The following is a 22155-nucleotide window of genomic DNA, read 5'->3' on the forward strand; positions in this document are numbered from 1 at the left end:
AAGTCTCTCCTTTCTTCGATCTCTCCTCCAAGTCTCTCCTTCTTCCTTCGATTCCTCCTCCAAGTCTCTCCTTCTTTTTTTTCGATTCCTCCTCCAAATCTCTCCTTCTTTCTTCGATTCCTCCTCCTGGAAATGGAAAGATCGATCGAGAAATTTGATCGAGAATTTCGCAGTATTTCCCTCCTTCTTCAGCTGGATCAGAAGAATTCTTCGATTCTTCCACGAAAGGAGAGAAGAAATGAGAATGAAAAAGGAAAAAATAAGAAACTAGAGATTATATAGTATTTCTGGAAAATTAACTCACCTCCACGAGACGAAAGAAACTATCCGAATTTCGAGCGTAATTTCTTCCCCTTTCCCCAAACGCGCTGCCGCAACTCGAAACTCGTAGGCCACAAGTCTGGTCGGGGATTCTCGAACTTGCCCACCCACTCCGGCGAAATTAACGTATCATCTGTCAACTCATAGGAGCATAGTTGCGCACCAAGAAGGTTCGTACAACCGACTGTAGTTCGGTCGGACGAGCTAATTTTCCGTCCTTGCTAGACAACCCAGCCCGCCCATCCCTTTTCCTCCTCTCCGCCCTCCTCTCTCTCTCTCTCTCTCTCTCTCGCTTCTCGTCGACGACCGGTTTCAATCGTCACTTCCCCCGTTTTCGTTAACGAGACGAGAAAACAAACTGACCATTTCTTCAAACCGATCTTTAAGTTGACGTTTTATATTACTTCTCTTCGTCGCACGGACAAAAACATCGTTTTTCGAAAAAAAACGGAATGGACGAATCATCGACGAGATCCTCCCCTCTATCCTCCAAAGAAGGAAGAGAAGAGCACGTCTCTTGTCTTTCTCGCGACCAGAGAGAGAGAGAGAGAGAGAGAAAGAACGATTGCTTCAACTTTGGACAACTCGCGAGATAAGTTTCGGCAAGGATAAGATCCCAAAGTTCCGCTTCCGGCGTGACAAAAGGGAAGTGAAATATATAAACAAAAGGGAAGGGAAGAGTAGTCTTTCCAACAGAGAGAACAAAGTTGCCACGTCTTGCTGAAATTCCCGGCTTCTCTTCCCCGGATCGTAACAAGTATCCTTCCCCTGCAGAAGAGAGAGAGGGAGGGAAGGAGGAAGCGATGAAAATGATGTTTCCTTGTTATAATATCGCCTATCCCTATCCCTCGTCAACGTCGTCTACGCGGCGGTTGATAACGAGTCGATGCAAGTTATCGAGAAAATTTCCTCGGTGGTAGATTCTTCTCCAAGAATACGTGATACGAAACGTATCTTACTCTCGAGGAGGATCTCGTTTTCAAAGATACACGGACCCTGCTCGAGGCTGTGAAACGTTATCGGAATACGTCGTATACGGAAGACAAACGCGCGATGAATCGTTGTTGGAAGAAGGGAATAAAATGGGAAATGGCGATAGAAAACGGCGACAAACAACGGTATCGAGAGAAATAGGTGGACGCGTATATTTCAGAGACGAGCATCAACAGCGAAATTTACTTAGGACTTTCTCCGTTCCATTCTTCGTTCCTTCTTCGTTCGAGCATCTCCATCGAAAAGTCTGACCGACTCGAATATCGTATCCAAATGTCCGATCGAATCACGTTCACCAATAAATTCTTATCCTTGAAAAAAAAGAAAGGATTATACAAAATAACTCTTCAAAGATCGAATTTCCTCGTTGACAACAGGTCGACCTAGAAAAGAAATGAATGATAATTTCTCGAGATTAATCGAGATTAAGCGAATCTGGTTTACAATTATAAAAAGCTCTTTTATTGCCAATTATATCATAGGAAGGAAGGTTGGGATGGTTGAAATACATAGAGCCTTTCCAGGGCAGCTCTCACTTACAACGAAATTTACTTAGCACTGTGCCACCATCCCCCACTCCCCTCGTCCAAACCCCTCCGTAATAAATTCTTTTACGATAAAGTCACGCTCTCCCATACACCCTCTTCCTCACGCGTTATATGCGAAAGGTGTAGAGAAAAGGTATACCAGCTTCTCGAACGATCGTCTCTCGCGCCAAGTATAATATATATTTTTTCACGTGGAGAAAATCTTGGACGGATCATCGACGAACGTCGTCCACAGTTGGAAATCGATCGATCGAGGGAGAGGGCTCTCCAAAGTTCGGCGAAATCAATGTCGTCGAAATGTCGCGTTCCTCCCTAGGGGGACGCGATCTCCGTGAACGTTTCGAGGGGCGAATCGGTGCAATCGGGATAGGCGAGGATGCAGTCGCCTCCGGATCTTCCCAATAGTTCGGCATCTCGGTACGAGTGGTCGACGATCCGGCGAGTCGAGTTAACCGAATCCGGCAAGTCCTCGCTCGGCCTAATTGAGAAATTTCAACGCGGTTCTCATCAATCGTAGCACGCGACAACTGTTTCGATTTCTCGTCACAGGATGCTTCGCTCAATTTTCGAAACTTGTAAATAAAATATTGAAAAAGTTTGCGATTATCTCGAAGCATCCTATGATACGATAATGAAGTGCTTCTTTCGAAAAATTCGAACTTTCGTCTTGAAACATTTGCAAAGAAATTGTTTGGCGATGAAAGAAAAAAAGGGAATCGATCTCGAAGGAAATTGTTCCAGTGTAAATCGAAGCGATTTATTATTGATATTCGACGCGCATTACCCGCCAATTGTTTCGAGGGACGTTGTGGACGCTGGATTACGTCGATAGAAATTTTGAATCGTGTGTACAAAGGGAAAACCTACGCGAAACACCTTCCATTAGAAGCTTAATGCACGCGCCTAACTTGGTCGCAATTAAAGTAGCCGCCCACTGGCTCGGTTGCAATTTCCTTCGAGTACGCGGCCGGAATGGCAAATTCCTGCCCGGTTTCCGATCGCTCGGCCAATCATTCGTTCCATCATCGATCAACCATTAACTCGATTCCACCCTTGCATTACCACCGCCCTTTAACCCTTCCAATTTCCCTCCCCTAAATTAACGATATCGCTCGTCCGATCTTTAATTTTCCAAACTCGCTGCTCTCCTTCTTCTTCGATTATTTCGAAAAGCTATCGAAAAGCTTTCGATAGATTTTTTTCCTTTACGATAGCAAATATATGTCGTAATCAAATGTGAAAATTTTTGCGTAAAAATAACGAATTGACCGAAAGGAGTAATTCGTCGATCGAACGAGTTGTATTCTCGATACAAAAATAAAAAAAGAAAAGGAAAGAAAAGGAAAGAAACGAATGGAAAAATCGTAGAGCAAAATCGTTAAACGTTGCCACGCCCGGTCGCAACATGGATTTTACTGCATTATCTCGGTGTATTCGTGCTTCGTTACGCGAGGCACCGTCGTCTTACTTCGTCGTAAGCGGGCAGGACAGCCATTAGAGACTTCCAACGGAATTCATTAACCGGAAGCTCCTCGAGAAATGAACTTCGTTTCGGAAAGTACACGAGTCAAAGCGCGATTCGTCGGAACCAACTTACGTTAAAATTAAGTGGATCACCTCCTCGAGAACGTCACGACGTGTCCTTCCGAACGGTGTCTCCGCGAGTTCGCAGATGGTCTTCAGAAGGCACTCTCTCCCGTCCTCCCAACCGTGCCTGAACACAAAACAAAATGCTCCGATTTTAATCGATACTCTCCTCCCCCTCTCTCCTTTCATTTTCCCTTCCTTTTTCCCCCCTTTATTTCGTAATTTTATCTAGGAAATCGATGGAAATCGAGCCCTTCGGCGAACCGTGCGCCACGATATCGGTTTTATAAAATGTCGAAAGGGAATTTCTTAAGCGTACCCTCCCCCCCTCCCCGTACTTCGTTCCCATCCGAGAAATTCATTATCCTGGACGGCTTGCCTCGAATAAAAATTATGTCATCGGACGAGGTGGACGCAAATTTCGAATTTCGTTCTTCGAATACTTTCGAGATAAAGACACGTGGAAAAAAAGCAGGAGGAATGAAAATGTGAGAAATTCATTATACTGGACTCGAATAAAATCATACCACCGAGGAGGAATGGATGGATGCAAATTTCGAATTTCGATCTTTTAAACTTTTCTTCGAATACTTTCGAATTAAAGACACATGGAAAAAAAGGAGAGAGAATGAAAATCCGAGAAATTCATTATCCTCGACTCGAATAAAATCATATCACCGAGGGGGAATGGATGAATGCGAATTTCGAATTTCGATCTTTTAAACTTTTTTTCAAATACTTTCGAATTAAAGACACGTGAGAAAAAAAAGGAGGGGGAATGAAAATCTGAGAAATTCATTATACTGGACTCGAATAAAATCATATCACCGAAGGAAATGGATGGACGCAAATTTCGAATTTCGATCTTTTCTTCAAATACTTTCGAGTTAAAGACACGTGGAAAAAAAAGGAATGAAAATCCGAGAAATTCATTATCCTGGATTCGAATAAAATCATATCACCGAGAGGAATGGATGGATGGATGCAAATTTCGAATTTCGATCTTTTAAACTTTTCTTCGAATACTTTCGAGTCAAAGACACGTGGAAAAAAAAGAGAAGAGGGGAGGAATGAAAACTAGCAAAAGTCTCCATTTCTAATCTCTCCAAACAACGAACACTTCTCTCACCGATCAGAGAGAATGACCAGGGAATTCTCGACGGAATCTCATCTCTCTTGTAAAACTCGTGATGAGAAATTCGCCCTATTCAGCCGGCTAACGATCCATTTCACGCGACATCTCGCCCCCCTCCTTGTCAACCCTTCGTATCGGCCAACTCTCTTTCTTAACTTTCGCGCCGACTTTCGCTCCAAAGCTAAATTATTCGTTTGTTATTCGCGCCCCCCCAGTCCCTCTACCCCCTCCAAAACGGAGCAATTACCCATCTACGCCCCAATTAGGTTACGCCTCGAGCTCTCTCTCCGCGTCTTTGACGCTTTGACGCTGCACAACATCAGCCACGCCCTCACCTTTCGCCAACGGATAACCGTTAGGCGCATCTTGGCCTAATCAGTCGTTCTATCACTCCGTCGCAACCTTTTCCTCCATTAAAATTTCCAATCTATTAATCGAAATTTCGAACCTTCTTCTTAATTCGAGTAAAAAAGCCAGGAGAGCGACGAGTCTCCTCCTCTCGATCAATTTCATAAAATATTTTTGAACCACTTCCTATTTTCTTCTTTCGAACGTGAGGCGAATGGGACGAAATAAAATTCGTCTAAAGCTCGAAGGAAATAAAAGGGGGTTGAAACTAGGTTCGCCAAATATCATCGGCGCACGCAACTCGAAGGCCTCCTTCCTCCCCTGCCCCCTTTTCGTTTCGCGTAATCAACCGCTCGTTGTAAGCGTTATCGGCGATAAACACGAATGTGGCGAATCACGGATGGATGATCCTCGAAACCCTAGAAAATGGAATTTCATTAATTCCCTCCCCCCCGAAAACGATTGAACTCGATCTCGGCCAATTCCGGTGTCCCGGTTAATTACGAATTTATTCGTTCGTTTCCACCGTGTTCCCGTGTTTACCGATTCATCGCCCCGCTTATTCTTCCGACTCGAGGGCCTATATCGAGGCCGATATCCGATCTCTCCTCCTCTGTTTGCGCGTGCGTAAATAACGGCCAATTTCGTTCCATCCGCGTAATCTCGTTCCATCCACCCCTCACCTTGTTCCATTTACTTACTGTTATGGGGATCGTATTCCATACACTCACCGATCCAACAGACTCTCGATCGCGTCGTAAGCGTCCTGCAGATTCAGATCCCTCGCCTCCCTGGCCAACGTTATCGTAGGCTCGAGCTGCGACAAGTTGGACGGAAGTCTGTAATTGAATTGGAATGCGGACGAGAACACCACGCTTCCCCTTTTGTTCATGGACACCGGAACCGAGACGCCGATCGTGAACTGGAAAATGGAGGGGAGGTGGAGCGAGTTTAATGGGGGGCGCCACGAAACAACTTCTCTCTCGAGGGGGAGAGAAAAAATTGGGGGAGAAGGAGGAAAGGATGGAGGAATGGTGGAGCAGTCGTCGAGGAAGTTCTCGAAGGTATATCGTTGTGAAGTTTCTTTTTTATTTTTTTTTTTTGAGAGGAGAAGTTTCGTTTGGGAAAAGCGCTTTCGCTATTGGAAGGGGGCACTTCTCTCTCTCTCTCTTTTTCAAATTTTTCTTTCGAATTAAAGAGAAGAAACGAGACGAATCCGCGAAAGTAACATGCTAAACTTCAATTTCTACATCTTTCCCCGGATTTCCGCCAATCTGGTGATGTAATAAACCGTTCAAGTTTTCTTTCGCCGCGAAAAATGGCGAAAGAAGGAAATAACCTAAGTAGGAGCCGCATAAAGGGGCAACGAAAACCAAGGAAGTGGCGAAGTGGATCTCGACACGGAACGTTTCTTTTTAAGAAAAACGGATATATATATATATGTACGTAATATTTCCACTTTCTATAAATTTCTCAACGATATACCACCGAAGCCCGAGAAATATAATATTAAAATTACTTTCAATTCGATTACAATTCTTCTACCAATGATTCTACTCGAGCTTGGCTGATATTAAATCACGAAACCGGATCTCACGAACGATATACTCGAGAAACACACTTTTTCGAGTACGAAAATATTTCAAAAATCCGATTGAAGAACGTAAACGTGTGTAAAAAGGGGGGAGAAAGGAAATTAAAATCGGAGGAGGAGAAATTACCTGGAACAACGTGTTGTTGGGATAAAGAAGGATACTTTCGCTTCCCCAAACGAACGAGCACACTATCACTATCACGGCTCCCGATGGAAACGAGCGGAAGAACATGTTAATTTTAAAACACTTCGAGTTTAAAAAAACGACAAACGGAAAAGGATTTTCAGATCGACTGGTCGACGAGCCAACGACGAATAGGCTACCAGTTCGCGCGACCGACTAAGCGATAATGAATGCGTAGTATTCGTAAAGGAAGAAGACCGTAAGGTATGTTGTTTACGTTCGACGTTCGTGATTGCGAGTCGTTCCTTTCCAAGAATCGCTCTGTGGTTAAATTGTACGTACAAATTCTCTGGAAAATGTCGAAAGATCGAATAAACGAAAACAAAGGCCGTGTAAACGCACGCGTGCGAATAACGTGTTTATCTCTCCTTCGACTCGATTTTATTTCAATTCTAATCCGACGATAAAAGTTATCTCGAGCATTTAGAAGGGGAAAAGGATAGAAGAAAATTTGTCGATGGAATGGAATAAAAGGAGGGGGGACGAAAACGCAAACGCGTTTCGGTATGGAAAACCGGAGCCCGATTCATCGGTATATCAGCTTAACCCCTGCCAACGATAGCGTTGTAAATCCAATAATTGGCCGGCCCCGGCTGTTAAGCAGCTTTAATTAATTCCGTTTCCAACGCGGCGCGATTAACGACCGAAGTTGAATTAAAATCTCATCCGAGGATAGGCGGGATCCCGAAGAAACGCGAATTTCTTCCGCTCGCAAATTATTCCATCCCACTTTTTTTCCCTTTACCTTTCCATAAATAATCTTTGATCGTGTTAAAATTTTTAATTCGATCTTGCAAAAGTTTGATTTTCGATTTCTTTCTTTTCCTCTTTTTTGAAAAAGAGAAGGGAAATGGAAGGAGAAATTATCGTTTTGAAGCGAGGGGAGAATTATTTTTAAGTTAAAATTAGAATCGCGATGTTGTTCGTTTATTTGGTTATTTTGATTTAGTTATAATCACACGTTTGGCACACGCAACACGGTTGGCATAAACGATGTCATCAATTTTGCAATCTTGCCCAGAGGCAACGCCAATTGGCGGCGTTCGCGCGGTATTCGTAGAATTGTATTAAAAAAATGTATTTTCGAATATTATTTATACATTTGATTCCATTCTTGCATTCCAATGTCGAAATTGAAGCGAAGCTATTATCTCCAATTTCCGAGAATCGAGCTTGTCTCGTTTCTGATAAATTCTTATTGCAACGAGACCGCAAAAAACACAATTATCGAACATTCAGTAAATATATACAGATTAAAGGAAAGGTATTTAAAATATTTTCGAGGAAATCGGCCCATCGGCCAAAAAAAGAATCGATACCGTGTTACGTGATCTCTCGTAGGCGCGTATCCTGAAAGAAGGCAACATGCCTTTTTTCATAACGACGCCATATTTTACGGTCACGTGGATCGTAAAACACCGTAATGACGATGGTAATAAAGCGATAACTTATGACGGGAATAATGCGTCGATGTCGCGAGAAAAAAATGATAAAAAACGACCGCATTTGTCTTCATCCCAGAACCCGACGCCTCTTGTCTCCTACTCCTTTCTACTTTCAATTACATTCCTCCCTATCCCAATTCTAGCCTTGCTTTCTCTCGATCGATAACGCGATCGCCGAGGTTTGCCTTAACCCGAAAGAAAATTTAAAAAAGGAGGGAGGAGGAGAGAAGTTTTCAAAGAAATGCCGAAAACAGTCGAAAAATCGGGAGGGGAGATCCTTCGAGACAGTAATTCGAGAAGAAGGAGACATCTCGTTGGAATTCTCGAAATCTACTCGATCCGATCATCTCTTCTCGCTTCGTGAACGAGTTTCAAAAAAGAGGAATGGATTTTGTCGCAGGAATTACGAATCCCTTTCTTCCAATTTGTTAAATATTTTAATAGAATGCTACGCAACGAATAACCATAACGGGAGAGGAAAGAAAATCCGGAATCTACTTACTTACTCTAACGGCTGATCTTAAATAACGATGGCTCGTCCACACGAGACCTCTCTCCCTCTCTCTCTCTCTCTCTCTTTTCGGGAAAACAAGTTTTATACACAAGATAAATTGTCACGGAGCGGAGGAAATAAAATTCAAGGTACGAAAAGGTAGGGGTTTGGATCGAAGAAACAGTTCTTCGGAGGAAAGAGATTTCGCCGGAACGAAAATTTATAATGGATGGACCGATAAAATGACGGGGGAAGGGGGGGGCAAGAGTGGATATGCCCGCGGAAGGAACGCGTCCATTCTTTCGTTCCGCGTGATCCACGAATTTGATTCGACTGGAATAATAAAAAGGGAACGAGGGGAAGGGAAGCGTATCATTTTCGTAGGGGAGGGAATATCTCGTGGGATCCTCGTGGAAAAATCCAAAACCTTCCTTCTTCCTCCCCTCCTCCTGCTCCCTTCATTCTTCCATCGTTACTTCCCACAGTTGCATCCCCCCAAGAGGTCGGGGCGAGAGCACGTTGGTGGAAGGAGCACGTCTCGCGAAATCGTTCTCACTATCGCGGTTTCGAAGCAGACCGGAATAGCAACGAGAGGAAACTAGAGACGTCCGTAGAAATTTTCATCCCCCATTGTTTCTCCCCTGTCCTCTCCAAAAGAAAAATCCTTTTCCACGCAGAGGATCTAACCCTTCTCGAGGATGACGCCGAGTTTTTTTAAATCTAGCCCATCGTTAAAATCCAAACTCGCTCCACACCGATCGAATTTATCCTTTAACTAGAAGCCTTTAATTTGACACGATAAAGAGAAATAATAAACTTAATTCCTTAATTCAACGCATAATTAGTAAATCTCGCGTCGATTTTTCTTCCCCAAATTCGGCATCGTGTGAAAAATGTCAAAAGATAAGAATATTCCGTATACTTTAATTTGACGCCACGATGATGCACGATAAAGAGAAATAATAAACTTAATTCCTTAATTCAACGCTTAATTAATAAATCTCGCGTCGATTTTTCCTCCCCAAATTCGGCATCGTGCGAAAGATGTCAAAAGATAAGAATATTCCGTATACTTTAATTTGACGCCACGATGATGCTCGGTAAAGAGAAATAATAAACTTAATTCCTTAATTAAACGCTTAATTAATAAATCTCGCATGGATTTTTCTTCCCCAAATTCGGCATCGTGTGAAAGATGTCAAAAGATAAGAATATTTCGTATATTCTAATTTGACGCCACGATGATGCACGATAAAGAGAAATAATAAACTTAATTCCTTAATTCAACGCTTAATTAATAAATCTCGCGTCGATTTTTCTTCCCCAAATTCGGCATCGTGTGGAAGATGTCATCACAAAAATATTCCGTATACTTTCATCAATTTCACATCGAACGAAAGAAATTCTAAAAAAAAAAAAATCTCCTCTTCCCCGAGGAATTGGCGAAATTCGAAACGAAGAATTCGTACGGATAGGGAATTAATACGGGACCAACGCCCATTCGAGGGGGGGGAGAAAGAGATCGACAAGATAAATCCACGGTAAAATGTTGGAGGCGTTCGACTCTGGGCATCCCAACGGGGCAGACGTTCCACTCTTCCGAGGATACTTCCCCCGTCTTCCTGTTTTTATTTTCTCCCCCTCCCTATATTATATACATACCGGGCGGAGGAGAGTGGCTGTGTCCTACACACCTCCTCTCACCCCGTCTCCCACGAGCTTTTCCTTCCAGCTTTTAAGCGTTACGCGTACTTGGCTCGCCCCGCACGATAATGGACTACGCTTTTTAAAGTGCTTTAACACCGGCTATTATCGTTTTGCAACCGGTTCACCGACGACGACGACGACGTCCACCGAATTCCTCCTTCCTTCTTCCTTCCATCGACTTCTTCTTTCCATCGACTTCTTCCTTCCATCCCTCCTTCCCGACAAAGCGTCGATCCAAGTCGATAAGAATCTCTCTCCCTCTCTCTCTTTCGGGGCGGAACTTCACGCACGCCTAGATTGTCCATTTATCCCTAATTCACCATCGTAAACGATCGCATAAGTCGGGCGGAATTTTCAATTCCAACTTCTCCACGACACGACCACCCGTTTCGAAAACTTTTTACATTATAAAAGGGTCTAATGCGATTTAAGGAAAATCCATTCCCTGGGTGTGAAATTTAAAAGTGGGAGAAAACTTCTTTTTTTTTTTTTTTTTTTACCTTACCTATTTCCATAACTAACGCGAAACGTGGCGAAATAAATATGTAACGATCGAAGAACGAGTATGTATGTGCGCTGTTCGCTACCACGAACGAACGAAGTCGTTATTCTTTGTGTAATAATAATAATAATAAAATTTCGTAAATTAGGTATGTTCGTGGAACATTTTTGTATCGATTTTAATTTTATACCATCTTTTCAATTTTTCGACGAATATGATAAACGAAATTTTGAAACTCGGTCGAAATTTACAAAATGTTGCGTAAAAGATCCTGTGGACGTTTTTTTATCCCATCACGAGCAGAATAATATATGGTTATTCGTGAATCACAACGTTCAATCAATACGTTTTATTCGCGAAAGAGATCCTAATTGGTTCGTTGGAACAGACAAACAAGATTATCTCTCCTGCGAATTCAAAAAGGGAATTGAATATTCACCGGAAAAAATTTTACTTGCAAAGAAAAAAAAATAACAGATCGAAAGAATATTGGAAATCCTTGGAAATTGGTACAAGTTTCGTTCGATCCTTAATCGAACCAGCCTCGTTTCTTATTCAAGACTTGTTTAGGGACGAGAGTTACTCGAAAGAATTGTGTTCGCGAGGTCCGCGAAGATTCTTTAATTTCGAATTCCTTCCAGAGAACTGGCGGCGCGAGACTCGACGACGATTGAACTGCGGGTCGCTCGACTTTTAGGCAAATGAAAACTTCCTCCCTGAGGGGAGGAAGAGGGGAGGTCTCAGAATGCTCGAAAAGAAGAAGAGGACGGGACGCACGGTTAAGGAATGCTTTCACGGTGGCTCGACACCTTGAGAAACGGCCTCGAACGGATGAATTTTAGGATGCATCGTTTCAACATAATCGAGCGTTCAACCGATCCTTCCGCCGGAACGATCACCTCCTCCTTCTCCTCCTCCTCCTCGATGCACTCGATGCACTTCTCTCTGGCCGAGTACTCGCTCGCTCTCTCCGATAAATTACAAACGCGAGGGCGTGATCCCTTTTTCCTCTCCTTCTTCTTCTTGCTCGCGCATTTAGGCTACTTTTCTCGGGTGAAAAGGTTCTAGGAGCAAATGTTTCATTAGCCTCGTTTTGCACGATGATTAACATCGGTCGCCGTTATGAAATATTTTTTCAAAGAGTTTCCGCACCCAAGAGAACGGAATAGAAAATTCAAACGCTCGCGTTCGAAGTGAATAATAAGCGCAGTGACGAGAAAAGTTTAACAAACGATCGAATTTAAGAATTCTACGTTCAATCTTGTTCAAAGCGTCGATATATAATAACTGTAATTATTGGGTTGTTCGGAACGTTTATTTTTTCATGACAATGAAACACCAAGTCGTTTCACGTATAATCACAAACAGTCGAATTCGACGAATTCAATCTCGTGGCAATTTCTCGGTTCGTCGGTTTGCTTCGATCAATGCCTTCATTTCGTCTTCATCAGCTTCAACTAGTCTTCCAAAACGTGGCACATGTTTAATGTTTTAAAATTTTGAAAACCAGTTCTGACACGCCGTTAACATAACCTTCTCCCATACACTTCGCACTTTTTTCTTGTCTGAAACGGTATTCTTACCTCTTCGATAAAAAAAATAAAATATACTCCTTCTGATCTCGCATCTTTGCACGAAAAAACACATTCACGTAGAATCAAACGAATTTTTCTTACAAAATAAACCAACGAAATGCCAACTCTCAAAATACGCAATAACAACAACGGTTTGGAATGAAGTTGGCTGGATAAACGAGTTCGACTAGCGACACTCGTGTGAAAAAACGAAATTATTTCCAAACGACCCAATTCCCCGATTGTGAGGTTATACAAAGAGTGATCAATTTCGATTACAATAACGTTAACTTGAAAGAACTTTTTACCCGCGAACATCGATTTCGATCGCACGCAGATCAGAAAGGGTCGTCTCGATCCCAAGAAAAATCGTTCAGTTTCCAACGGAACGGAATGTCCACGCGTCCTCGTCGTCCGGCCAGAATAGATTTCACGTGATCACCGTGGAAAACACGTCGAGCATACTTCTCGGGCATTCTGGATAAAGGGCGTGGCAGTTTTCCGCCGACATCTGCTCGCCCAAACGTTCCGCCGCGCTGTACTCTCGATCCCCGTACTCGTCGTACCGCTCCTCGGTGCTCGAAGGCCTGAAATTCCAAAGCACGAATACGCGTCTCGAACCGTGAAAAATTACAATCGTCGTCCTCGTCGCGAGAGATCCGCGGGACGAGGAAACGGTCTGGAAAAGAATTCGGTGGGTCAGGAGAAGGAAGGATGAAGGAAGAGAGAGAGAAGGAGAGAGAGAGAGTGGCACTCCGGGATCGATAACGCCAACAGATATGCAGAAGGAGCTTCCAAGTTATTTACCAGCTTCACTGGCGTTAATCGTCGCGCAGACCATCGCTTAATCCCTCCCCATTCGCGCTATTATATTATATTATTAATTCATCAATTGGCGCGTAACTTCGTACTCTGATAAGTTAATCGAGCATTTTCTTTGTACAAAAATATTAGAATTGAAATTTTTAATCTTTTTTAATTTACAATTCTTTTCGAGATTTTTTTTTGATGATGACTGAAACATCGTGTAACAAGCGTGGACAAAACGATGCACAATGTATGCTTAGATTAGATTAAATTGATTTTAAATTGATTTAAGGATCGTCAATTTTTTTGCTTCTTCTCTTTCTTCTCTTCTCTTTTTGGACTGGATTGAGATTATTATCGAAATATCCGGATAAATGGCTTGGATCTCTCTTCTGAGAATATTTTCTTTTTTTCACGATTACCTGAAGAAGACGTGCAACAGCTGTCCCAACAAACCGTGAGTACCATCGAAAGGAGCGGAGGCAGCTTCGCAAATGGCCTTCAATAGGCAGGCCTTCCCACCGAATCCGTACAGGCCAGCCGCCTTTTCCAGCGCCTTGTAAACGCTCCACCTGCTCTTCTGCGCTCGAGAATAATAGACCCCCGGAACGGTGAAATCTGTCGCGTTCGATGGCAAGTTGTACACGATCTTGGTGAATACACCGATAATTATGCTCTCGCGGTTCAGTTGCAACGGCGTTCCCAGTCCCAGGATCAGCTACCCAAAATTATAAAAGATTTATATAAGTTTAACAATATTTTACATCTTTATCGTCGAATACGTATTTATATTCCAAAATTTTGTGGAAGGAAATTTTCATTCGAGAACGAATCGATCGATATTGAAGGTATTTCGATACGAAATATTTTTCGAGAAGTGGAAAAAAAAAAAATCTGTGGAATATTTACAATATTTAGTTTCTCGTCATATCTCGCGTTTTCACGGGACGAAACTCCGTCCGAGGAACATTTTCGAACGGAATCCATCGGTACGAGCGCGTAGATTCGATCGGGGGAACTCGTTGTTACACCGGTTATTCATGAGAACGAGATCCCCAAAGAGGAAATTGGATGAACTCAGACGAGATCAGGTTAAAATCCTAGTTTCCGGATTCTAGGAAACGGATCCCTGGAAATCCCCTCCGCGCTATCTCTTCCTTCGCGTATCTGTTTCCACGTGTGGAAGAAATAACTGGTAGAAAGGCAAAGCGTTAATCGTCGGAGCTACGCGATTTCCGGCTGCTAACTTTAACACCTGATCATTTTCACATTTTCGAGAATTATTCACCGGTAGAGATCGGGATTTTTAACAATAAACATCCCACGTAGAATAGAACGTAGAAGCTGGATGTTTCGTGGATCGCAATTATCTCTGTTTGCACGCACAAAGGGATTCGTATTTGTATAACGGCGAAACACGAGAGTATCGAAGAGAGGATAGCCGTTAAAGCTCGCGTAACCTCGTGAATCGGAGAGTTTCCCTCCTCGACAAACTTTCCAAGGAAACTACTCGGCTCTAGGTATCGATATCCATCGAGCAGTGACGAGATTCAGAATTTCCGGATCGACCATTTATCCGGACAACGGATTCGCGACGCGATGGTCAGCTCCTAGCCTCCTGGCTGTTTGCGCATCGATCTCGAGAGAGAGAAAAAGGTAACCTAACCCCTTCCTCCACCCCTTCGTATCGTTAAACTGTCGTCCCCAGACAGACGCGGCCCCGAAAACGATTCTCCGTGGAAATTTTCGCGGTTTTATCGAAAATTCATACGCCAACCCCCCCTCGTCGTCGCCTCCACGTGTGCGCGATATGAATATGCATGCGCATGCACGTATGCCGCCGCTGCGGAACGGCGCGATACTGCCCTATACTGCCCCGGGGGAGGGGGTGGGTATCCACGGATTGTATATCCACCCGGTGTAGAAATTGGTTCAGCCTTGAAAGGGGAACGCGGTATCGGATCGGATCGAGAGATGGAAATCGGAACACGCGTCTCTCTCTTGTTACTATCATCCCCCACCCCCTTATTGTAATTTGATCCTAAAGAAGGAATTTTTGACGAGGCGATTCTGACGATCTCGAGAGTTCATCCAGATAGGATAGGAGGGAGAGAGACTGGAGATTCAATAGGGAAGTTATCCTATCCGGAACTCGTTTGATTCGGTGTACCGCGAAGGTGGTGAAAATCCAGGTTGTTGGCAAGTGAAACTATCCCGATCTAGCTAGCCCTGCTCATCCTATCAACCCGAGCAGGTTGTAATCCGAAGGACGACCGTTTCCAAACACGATGGACGGAAAATTGGATGAGCCTCGGACATGTGGCGTGGCCGGGGATTATTCAAGAAGCGGCCGGTCGCGTTGCAGACCCAGCTCCACTGTTCCCGCTATATTTTCTCATTCCAAATAATAATCGTGTACGGATATACATTATCCTCCGATAATAAATAATGAAAAAAAGAAAACACGAATCCGAGACATCTCCAAAATCGCTCTCCAAGTCGCGTGTATGATTCTACGGAATCATTTTCGATCGAGCCACGAACGAAAGGGAAAAGGAAAAAACTGGGATCGTTTGAAATTTTCCCTGGAGCACGATGGAAAGAAAAAAGGGGAGAAGAAAAAAAGAAAAGGATCACTTGAGCGATTCCTCCTCGATATTGATTCATTAGCCTTCGATCTTTAACCACGGTTTTTGTACGTACCAGAAGCTGGGAGTCTTTGGGGAAAGCGAGAGCCCTTGGTCGCCGCGAGGGACTTTCCAACAGGCCGGTCGCCTCGTTCACCGTGAAATCGCCCTTGTCAAGCCTCTGCGCCAGACACGGCGACAGGGAAACGAGGGCGAGGAACACCACCGAGGACAACCCAGCAGCCATCCTGTGCCGCCTTCTCCTGGGCCCCCTCGAGCGATTCTCTGGCCGCGTCAAGCGGACGAACTCGAAGCGGACGAACTGGTGGGCCGATCTCGAGATTCGACTCGAAAACCCGAACGTATTAGGATAGGATAGTACCGTTTTGTATCTCGGCTACAACCAATAACGAGTGTAAATATTGATCGAGAGGTGGAGGTGTGCTCGTCCATTCATTCCGTTTCGCACCGGGAGGACTGTTAATCCGACGAGAACGCTTCGGTAACGGGACTCGGTTAACGGTTAACGAACCGATTCCGATGCTCTTCTTCTCGTCGAAGCAAATCTTTTATATTCGTTTCGCTCATTTCCACTTTTGGAAGATTCGAGAGGAAAGGAAAACGGTGATCGACGATGAATTTCGATCCCTTTCCTCTTCCTCGCGCGCACAATTTCTCCCGAGATTTTAAAAGCCGGTTAAACTTACTGCTCCGCGAGCGAGTACATTTCCAACGATGAAGAAACTTTCGGGGCTGCGCTTAAATCAGCGGCCATCCGCGCAATAAAACCCACGCCAAAGTTCCTGGTCTAGATTCCTTCGATTCGCCGGAAGAGGGGGAGTTGGAACAAGGAGATCCGGTGAAATTTTAGAAAAAGCTTTCGTGGTGTATGTGTGTACGTATATATATATCCAAGTAACTCGAAATGATTCTTGGTCGAATCGAACAGCGGAGCTTCCGATCTCCCGTCATTAAATCGAATCGCAACCCCTCCCCCTTTCCAGCTCTCCCCCGTAAATTCATCCCCCGTTACATATACACGAATCTTTTCCCCCGTGAAACGTGAACCGAACGCACACCCCTGCCTTTTATCTATCTGGGTTAAACGGTATCCATTTGTCCCGCTCCTTATCCGGCTGGCCGAGACGTCCGATCCGGAAATCGAAAGCTCGTCCCTCGTCCTTCTCTCCAAGAAGCGAGAGAGAATCGATGGAACGGTTGGAAACGGAGGTTGCCGACTGCGATTAAATCGCTGGATTTCGCCAGTCTCGTCGATGTTTCATATACGCTCGGATGCTGGACGCGTTTCGGGCACCGATAATTGTCCGCCAATTTAACGTAATTTTGTAATTTAAACGAAGCTACGAAGTAGTTTCGAGTCGCGTTTTTTCTTTTTCTTTTTGGATCCGCATTTCGTAGAAATTTCGCACGAAAATATTTCTTCTGAAAGATTTCTTTTCGAGAAGTTTTTTTTTCTTACTTAATTTAGAGAAAGTGGAAATTGTGTCTCGAAATATAGAGGAAATGGTAGTCGCGAAATAGGTATATAGAGAGGGGGGAGTTTTATTTTTTCCAACTTTTTCCCAGTGGGGTCAGTTTCCTGTGCCGAACGGTTCTCGAAACTTTATCCCGTTGCAATGCTAATTAATCCGAATGGCTATCGACTTGTAAATGGCGCGGCTCGACGAGTTTTACCTTTCGGGCGGGAGAAGAAAACTCCTGAAACAAAGGAAACGCGTCAACCAGTTTTCCTCGACTGGTTAATATATGGAGGGGAGGGAGAGAGGATTTGGAATTTTCGTTAGGGTTAATATATGGGCAGAGTTCTCGAAATTTTTCAACTAAAAAAAAAAAAAAAGCCTGTCAAATATACTACAACTTTTCTTTCTTTCTTTTTTTTTTCCCCTCTCTCTCCTCCAAACTTCGAGCTTGTCTCAACTTTCTCCACGGTGAAAAATTTATTGCTTCGCAGCTTGCCCGATTGCTCGACACTATTTATCGTTTTCCATTTCCCGACCGCGCCTGACCTCTCTTCTTCCCCCGCTTTACGATCGTCCCGTTCGAATCGAAAGCGACGTCCTAATTGATGTCCTTCCCTCTTCCGAAGATCGAAGAAAAGCGCGAAAAAAATTCGAAAATCTTCCCGAAAACAAGAGAACCGGTTCAACAACAATGCGTTCGTTAAACCGAAATGCCGAGCTCTCGATTCCACGCATCGCGAATTATCGCCAATTAACCGTGTACAAACCGCGAGTGGAACGCGGGACGAGTTTGGAGATAAAAAAGAAGAGGAAGAGAGAGAGAGACTGGAGAAGAGTAGGAGGAGAGGGTGGTCCTGCAAGAGCTCAAAGGGTGGTTTCGACCTCGGTGGCGTTGTAACGACGCGGAAGTAAAATCGTATATTGTCGTGTTAATTACCAAGAATGGCTTTGCCCTGGAAAAACCATCCTCTTCCTTCTACCTCCCCTCCCTCCCTCTCTCTACCAGTTTCTCTCGGTCACCGGCGTCACGAGCCATTTTTTCCCCCTTCCTCCTCCCCCTGCCTCGCTCTCTACACCCCTCTATAAATTTCAACCGGAGTATTTTCTCTTTAACGTGTACCTGTTATTGAACGAGAGAACTGCCAATAACGGCGGATAACTGCGTCACGTTTCGCCACGCGAACCCCCCTTCTTCTTCTCGATCGCCGCTAGGCTCTCGACCCGCCGCCATTCGCGCGCCCTTTTCTTCCCTTGATATTTCTAATATCGTACGACATCGGCGCACATAAATTACTCGACCGGGTTTCGATACAGCGTTTCGTTTCAACCGCAACCCTCCTCCTCTTCCCACGGTACTTTCCTACCATTTCGCTCCACCTTCCTTCGAACGAGTTAACGCGTAACATTATTGGGAAGAGGACCTCTTCGTTTGTCGTCTCGTTTCACGAAGATATCTCTCTGTTCAAAACACAAACACGAACGATACGTATCGAAGCGAAACATTTAATCGTTGATTAAATCGAATTGATGGACGGAAAAATATTTTGGATTTTGGGAAGGAGAACGATGAAAGGAAGGATAAAGTTGGGGAACGTAGAGCCGAGTCGAGTTTATTGTTCCATCGATCGAGTATTATTCGTAACAGGGTTAGCCGAATCGTTGGTGGACCTCGGTGAAGTAATCCAGGGGGCTCTCCTCGCATTCGGGAAATATAGTATCGCAGGAGTGGATCCCTCGTCGGCCCATAATTTCAGCGGCGTGATACACTCGATCAAAGTCGGTCCTGAAGGCCTCCGAGGTGGTCGACGGTCTGAAAAGCGACGGGAAAATTAATCGATCGCCTCGAGTTATTTAAATTCCGCGTTACACGATAATCCCACGGATGAATCTCGCCGAAAATTAAGTCGATCGTTTGCACAACGCATCTCTGTTGAATAATACTTGTTCGTTGAATTGCCAATCATCGTTACTCATAGAATACCCTTCTATACACGAGCAATTAGAAACCAGAGCTATTGGAAACTATTAATTTGATACAACGAGGAAAAAGTTCAACAGCAATGCATATTTCAGGTTTCATTGAAAAAAATTAATATTCCAATATTTACTGTGATGAAATGGAGAAATTGTATATGAGAATAATTCCACATACGATATGATATAATCGAGATCGATAAAGGAGAGTCACACGATCGATCGAGATATACTCACGTGAGGAGAAGATGGACGAGCTGGGAGGCGAGGCCGTGAACCCCGTCGAAAGGCGACGCGGAGGCCTCGCAGATCGCCCTCAATAGGCACGCTTTCCCCGATCGCGAATCACCGAGGGCCGACTCGAGCATCTCGTAAATTTCCCATCTGGTGAGGGCGCGCGCCACACCTATCCGCATAAAACAGCGGATGAGAAATGGGGACGATTAACGGGGTCGAGGAGCTACGTACGTACGTACGTTGCGCGGTGTTACGGGACACGCAACAAAAGAGGCTCGTTAATATGTGGAGGAGAAAGATCCGCTTCTTCCATCCAGGCCATGAGATTAATTCTGAGTTAAGAGGATGATTTCGAGGTGAGATTGATCTTTTCGACGAAACTCGTGTTAAGATTCCGTTCAAGTTGAACGCCAAAATTTGAAATTCGCGGAAGAAAAAGGAGGAGCGATGATCTCTGAAGAGGTGAAGAAAGGAACGAAGATGAGAGACGGAGGGGAAGAAGCGAATTTTTGGGTGGAAAAATGAGAAATGCCGGAAGCTGATGAAAGAAAGAAGAGAGAGAGAGAGAGAGAAGGTGCGTGGTAATACCTTGGTAATCGGGGTTCGGCTCGTCATCCCCGTCGACCTCGACACCGGGGCTGATCGATCTGTCATAGCGAACGTATGAATCCGTCAAGTAGGAGGCGTTATAGGGCAGGGCGTAATTAAATTTCATCACATATCCGATAATCGTGCTGACGTCGACTTCCATGGGTAAACCGAGGCCGAGGATGAACTGGAACGGTTTTCAAATACACGAAGGTGTCATCGATCGTTTATAATAACCGGCAATCGAATCCCAACTGGCAGCCTCGTTCCCGTTCTGGCTGGTTAGCTCAGTGACATTCGACTGAACGAAATTAGACGCTGAAGGGAGAGGGAGAGGAGGGAATTATCACACGAATCATCTGCCGGTGAACGGGAATAATTCGAAGCATTCATAGATTGATGACAACTTCGCTTATACAACTTCGCTTACGAATCCGAGTTAAATTGAAAATACGAAAAATTATTTTCCTCGATTCGAATTATACTTTGAAAAATACTTTCATCCTACTCGAATACAATTTTTAAACTCTACTCTATTCTTTTATTATTTTTCTTTCTTTCTTTCTTTCTTTCTTTTTTAATATTCGTTTTATAAATTGATCCTATTTCGTGATCGTGTCTTATCGATTCTCAACAACACGTTTAATATATCGTCGTTTTCCTCCATTTCCGCTTGTACACGGTTCGTAATCGTTTACAATTCCCGTGGAATTACGATTATCGATCGATCGTCCAATTCCACGGTTGATTCGCAAACTATAATAACGCGCACGCTGCAATTACAGATAATTGCATCGCGATTGCGTGTATGAAACGCCTATCGAGCCATCACCGAGTCAGACACCGTTGTGTCTTTAGAAACGTACGCCTCCCTCCCAACATACGTTCACACTTTCACCGTTTAACGCATCGTATGCGCATCGCTTAAACAATTAGCGATCGATATCCAATTAGAATCACTGGCACAATTAAACGTATAGGATGGAGAGGGGGGAAGGGAGGGTTGTCGACTGAAGCGACAATTCGTAGCATTACGATGCAATTACCCCCGTCGATATAATCTATCAGGGTGAACTTTATCCCCTCGTCGTAGATAACTTTCTTTGTTTATTGAAACCGTGAAGTGGTCGATGACTCAACGATATATAATCAGGACTCGAATTTTCCAAGAAGAAAAATAAAAAGTATTATTATTAAAAAAGAAAGAAAGAAAAAGAAATCACATCAGAATACCTGGACTTTGGTTGGAGCGCTCGTTCCAGGCGTTGGAAACACCAAATACCTCTTGTCGCGTTCGAAACACGATCCAGAATGTTGACTCGTGAACAGAAGCGAAAGTAGAAGCAAGAAACGCCGCATGGCGATCGTCCAAAGCGTAGCAGAGCGAATGCGTCGGAAATCTTTTGGTGGTCCAACGATCGACCGCCAACCAGATGGCGAGTGCTCGTTAATAGACCCAATTAGTTGTGTATCGCGAGTTCGGCCGAATAATAAACCGGCTTCGATCGCGGTAAACGGAATGCATCGTCAACGATACCTCATGGTGGAATTAATGCGATGATCGATTATTTCATCACTAATCTATTCGTCGAATTATTCCTCTTTAAGGAAATAATAGTTTCTTTTTCTCTTCTTTTTTACTCCAAGGATGAATCAGGATACGTTTTATTCTTCGAAATGTTCGGGACACGAAAGAGCGGATCTAAATCCAGGCTCATCTTCGATTCGCATCAACTCTTCCTTTCCTTTCCTCTCCCTTTTTCTCAATTGTATCACGGCCGCGATATTTCCATTATTTTCGTATCACGCGCACGCCGGACCTTTCGTCACGATCATAAATCTTGTCTAAGAACGTGGAGAAAGAGGATATATATATATCCCCCTCGGAAGCAAAGCACCCTGGGGATTGATTCGAAACGGCCGCTGATATCGAGTGGAGAATTTCCCTTCGAATGTAAACGCGGATGAAAACCAAGCCAGGCTAATGAGAGAGAAAAACGCGGTTATGAA

At 44.1% G+C, this 22155-nt stretch overlaps 2 protein-coding genes across 3 annotated transcripts; both read right to left on the reverse strand.

Annotated features, from left to right (window-relative positions):
- Positions 1 to 112: 112 nt before the first annotated feature.
- Positions 113 to 7500, reverse strand: LOC100576935. Of its 2 annotated transcripts, XR_003305298.1 has the most exons (5): positions 6654 to 7491; positions 5664 to 5854; positions 3460 to 3576; positions 305 to 2340; positions 113 to 216 (listed from the first exon to the last, which is right to left on the reverse strand). XR_003305298.1 is itself a non-coding variant. In XM_003249881.4 (4 exons), exons 1-4 carry the CDS (start codon positions 6756 to 6758, stop codon positions 2175 to 2177), a joined length of 474 nt encoding a protein of 157 aa, XP_003249929.1. In that variant the 5' UTR covers positions 6759 to 7500; the 3' UTR covers positions 1751 to 2174. The 2 variants fall into 2 exon arrangements, 1 of the variants encoding a protein (XP_003249929.1); XM_003249881.4 differs by lacking the exon at positions 113 to 216 and having other exon boundaries at positions 1751 to 2340; positions 5664 to 5749; positions 6654 to 7500.
- A 2446-nt stretch (positions 7501 to 9946) lies between these two features.
- Positions 9947 to 21615, reverse strand: LOC726382. The gene is made up of 8 exons (XM_026442959.1): positions 21379 to 21615; positions 20146 to 20332; positions 19558 to 19726; positions 18999 to 19156; positions 17105 to 17226; positions 15942 to 16262; positions 13661 to 13956; positions 9947 to 13018 (listed from the first exon to the last, which is right to left on the reverse strand). Exons 1-8 carry the CDS (start codon positions 21502 to 21504, stop codon positions 12862 to 12864), a joined length of 1536 nt encoding a protein of 511 aa, XP_026298744.1. The 5' UTR covers positions 21505 to 21615; the 3' UTR covers positions 9947 to 12861.
- Between the last annotated feature and the right edge of the window lie 540 nt (positions 21616 to 22155).

This window comes from Apis mellifera, linkage group LG9 (genome assembly GCF_003254395.2).
Source record: "Apis mellifera strain DH4 linkage group LG9, Amel_HAv3.1, whole genome shotgun sequence".
NCBI lineage: Eukaryota > Metazoa > Arthropoda > Insecta > Hymenoptera > Apidae > Apis > Apis mellifera.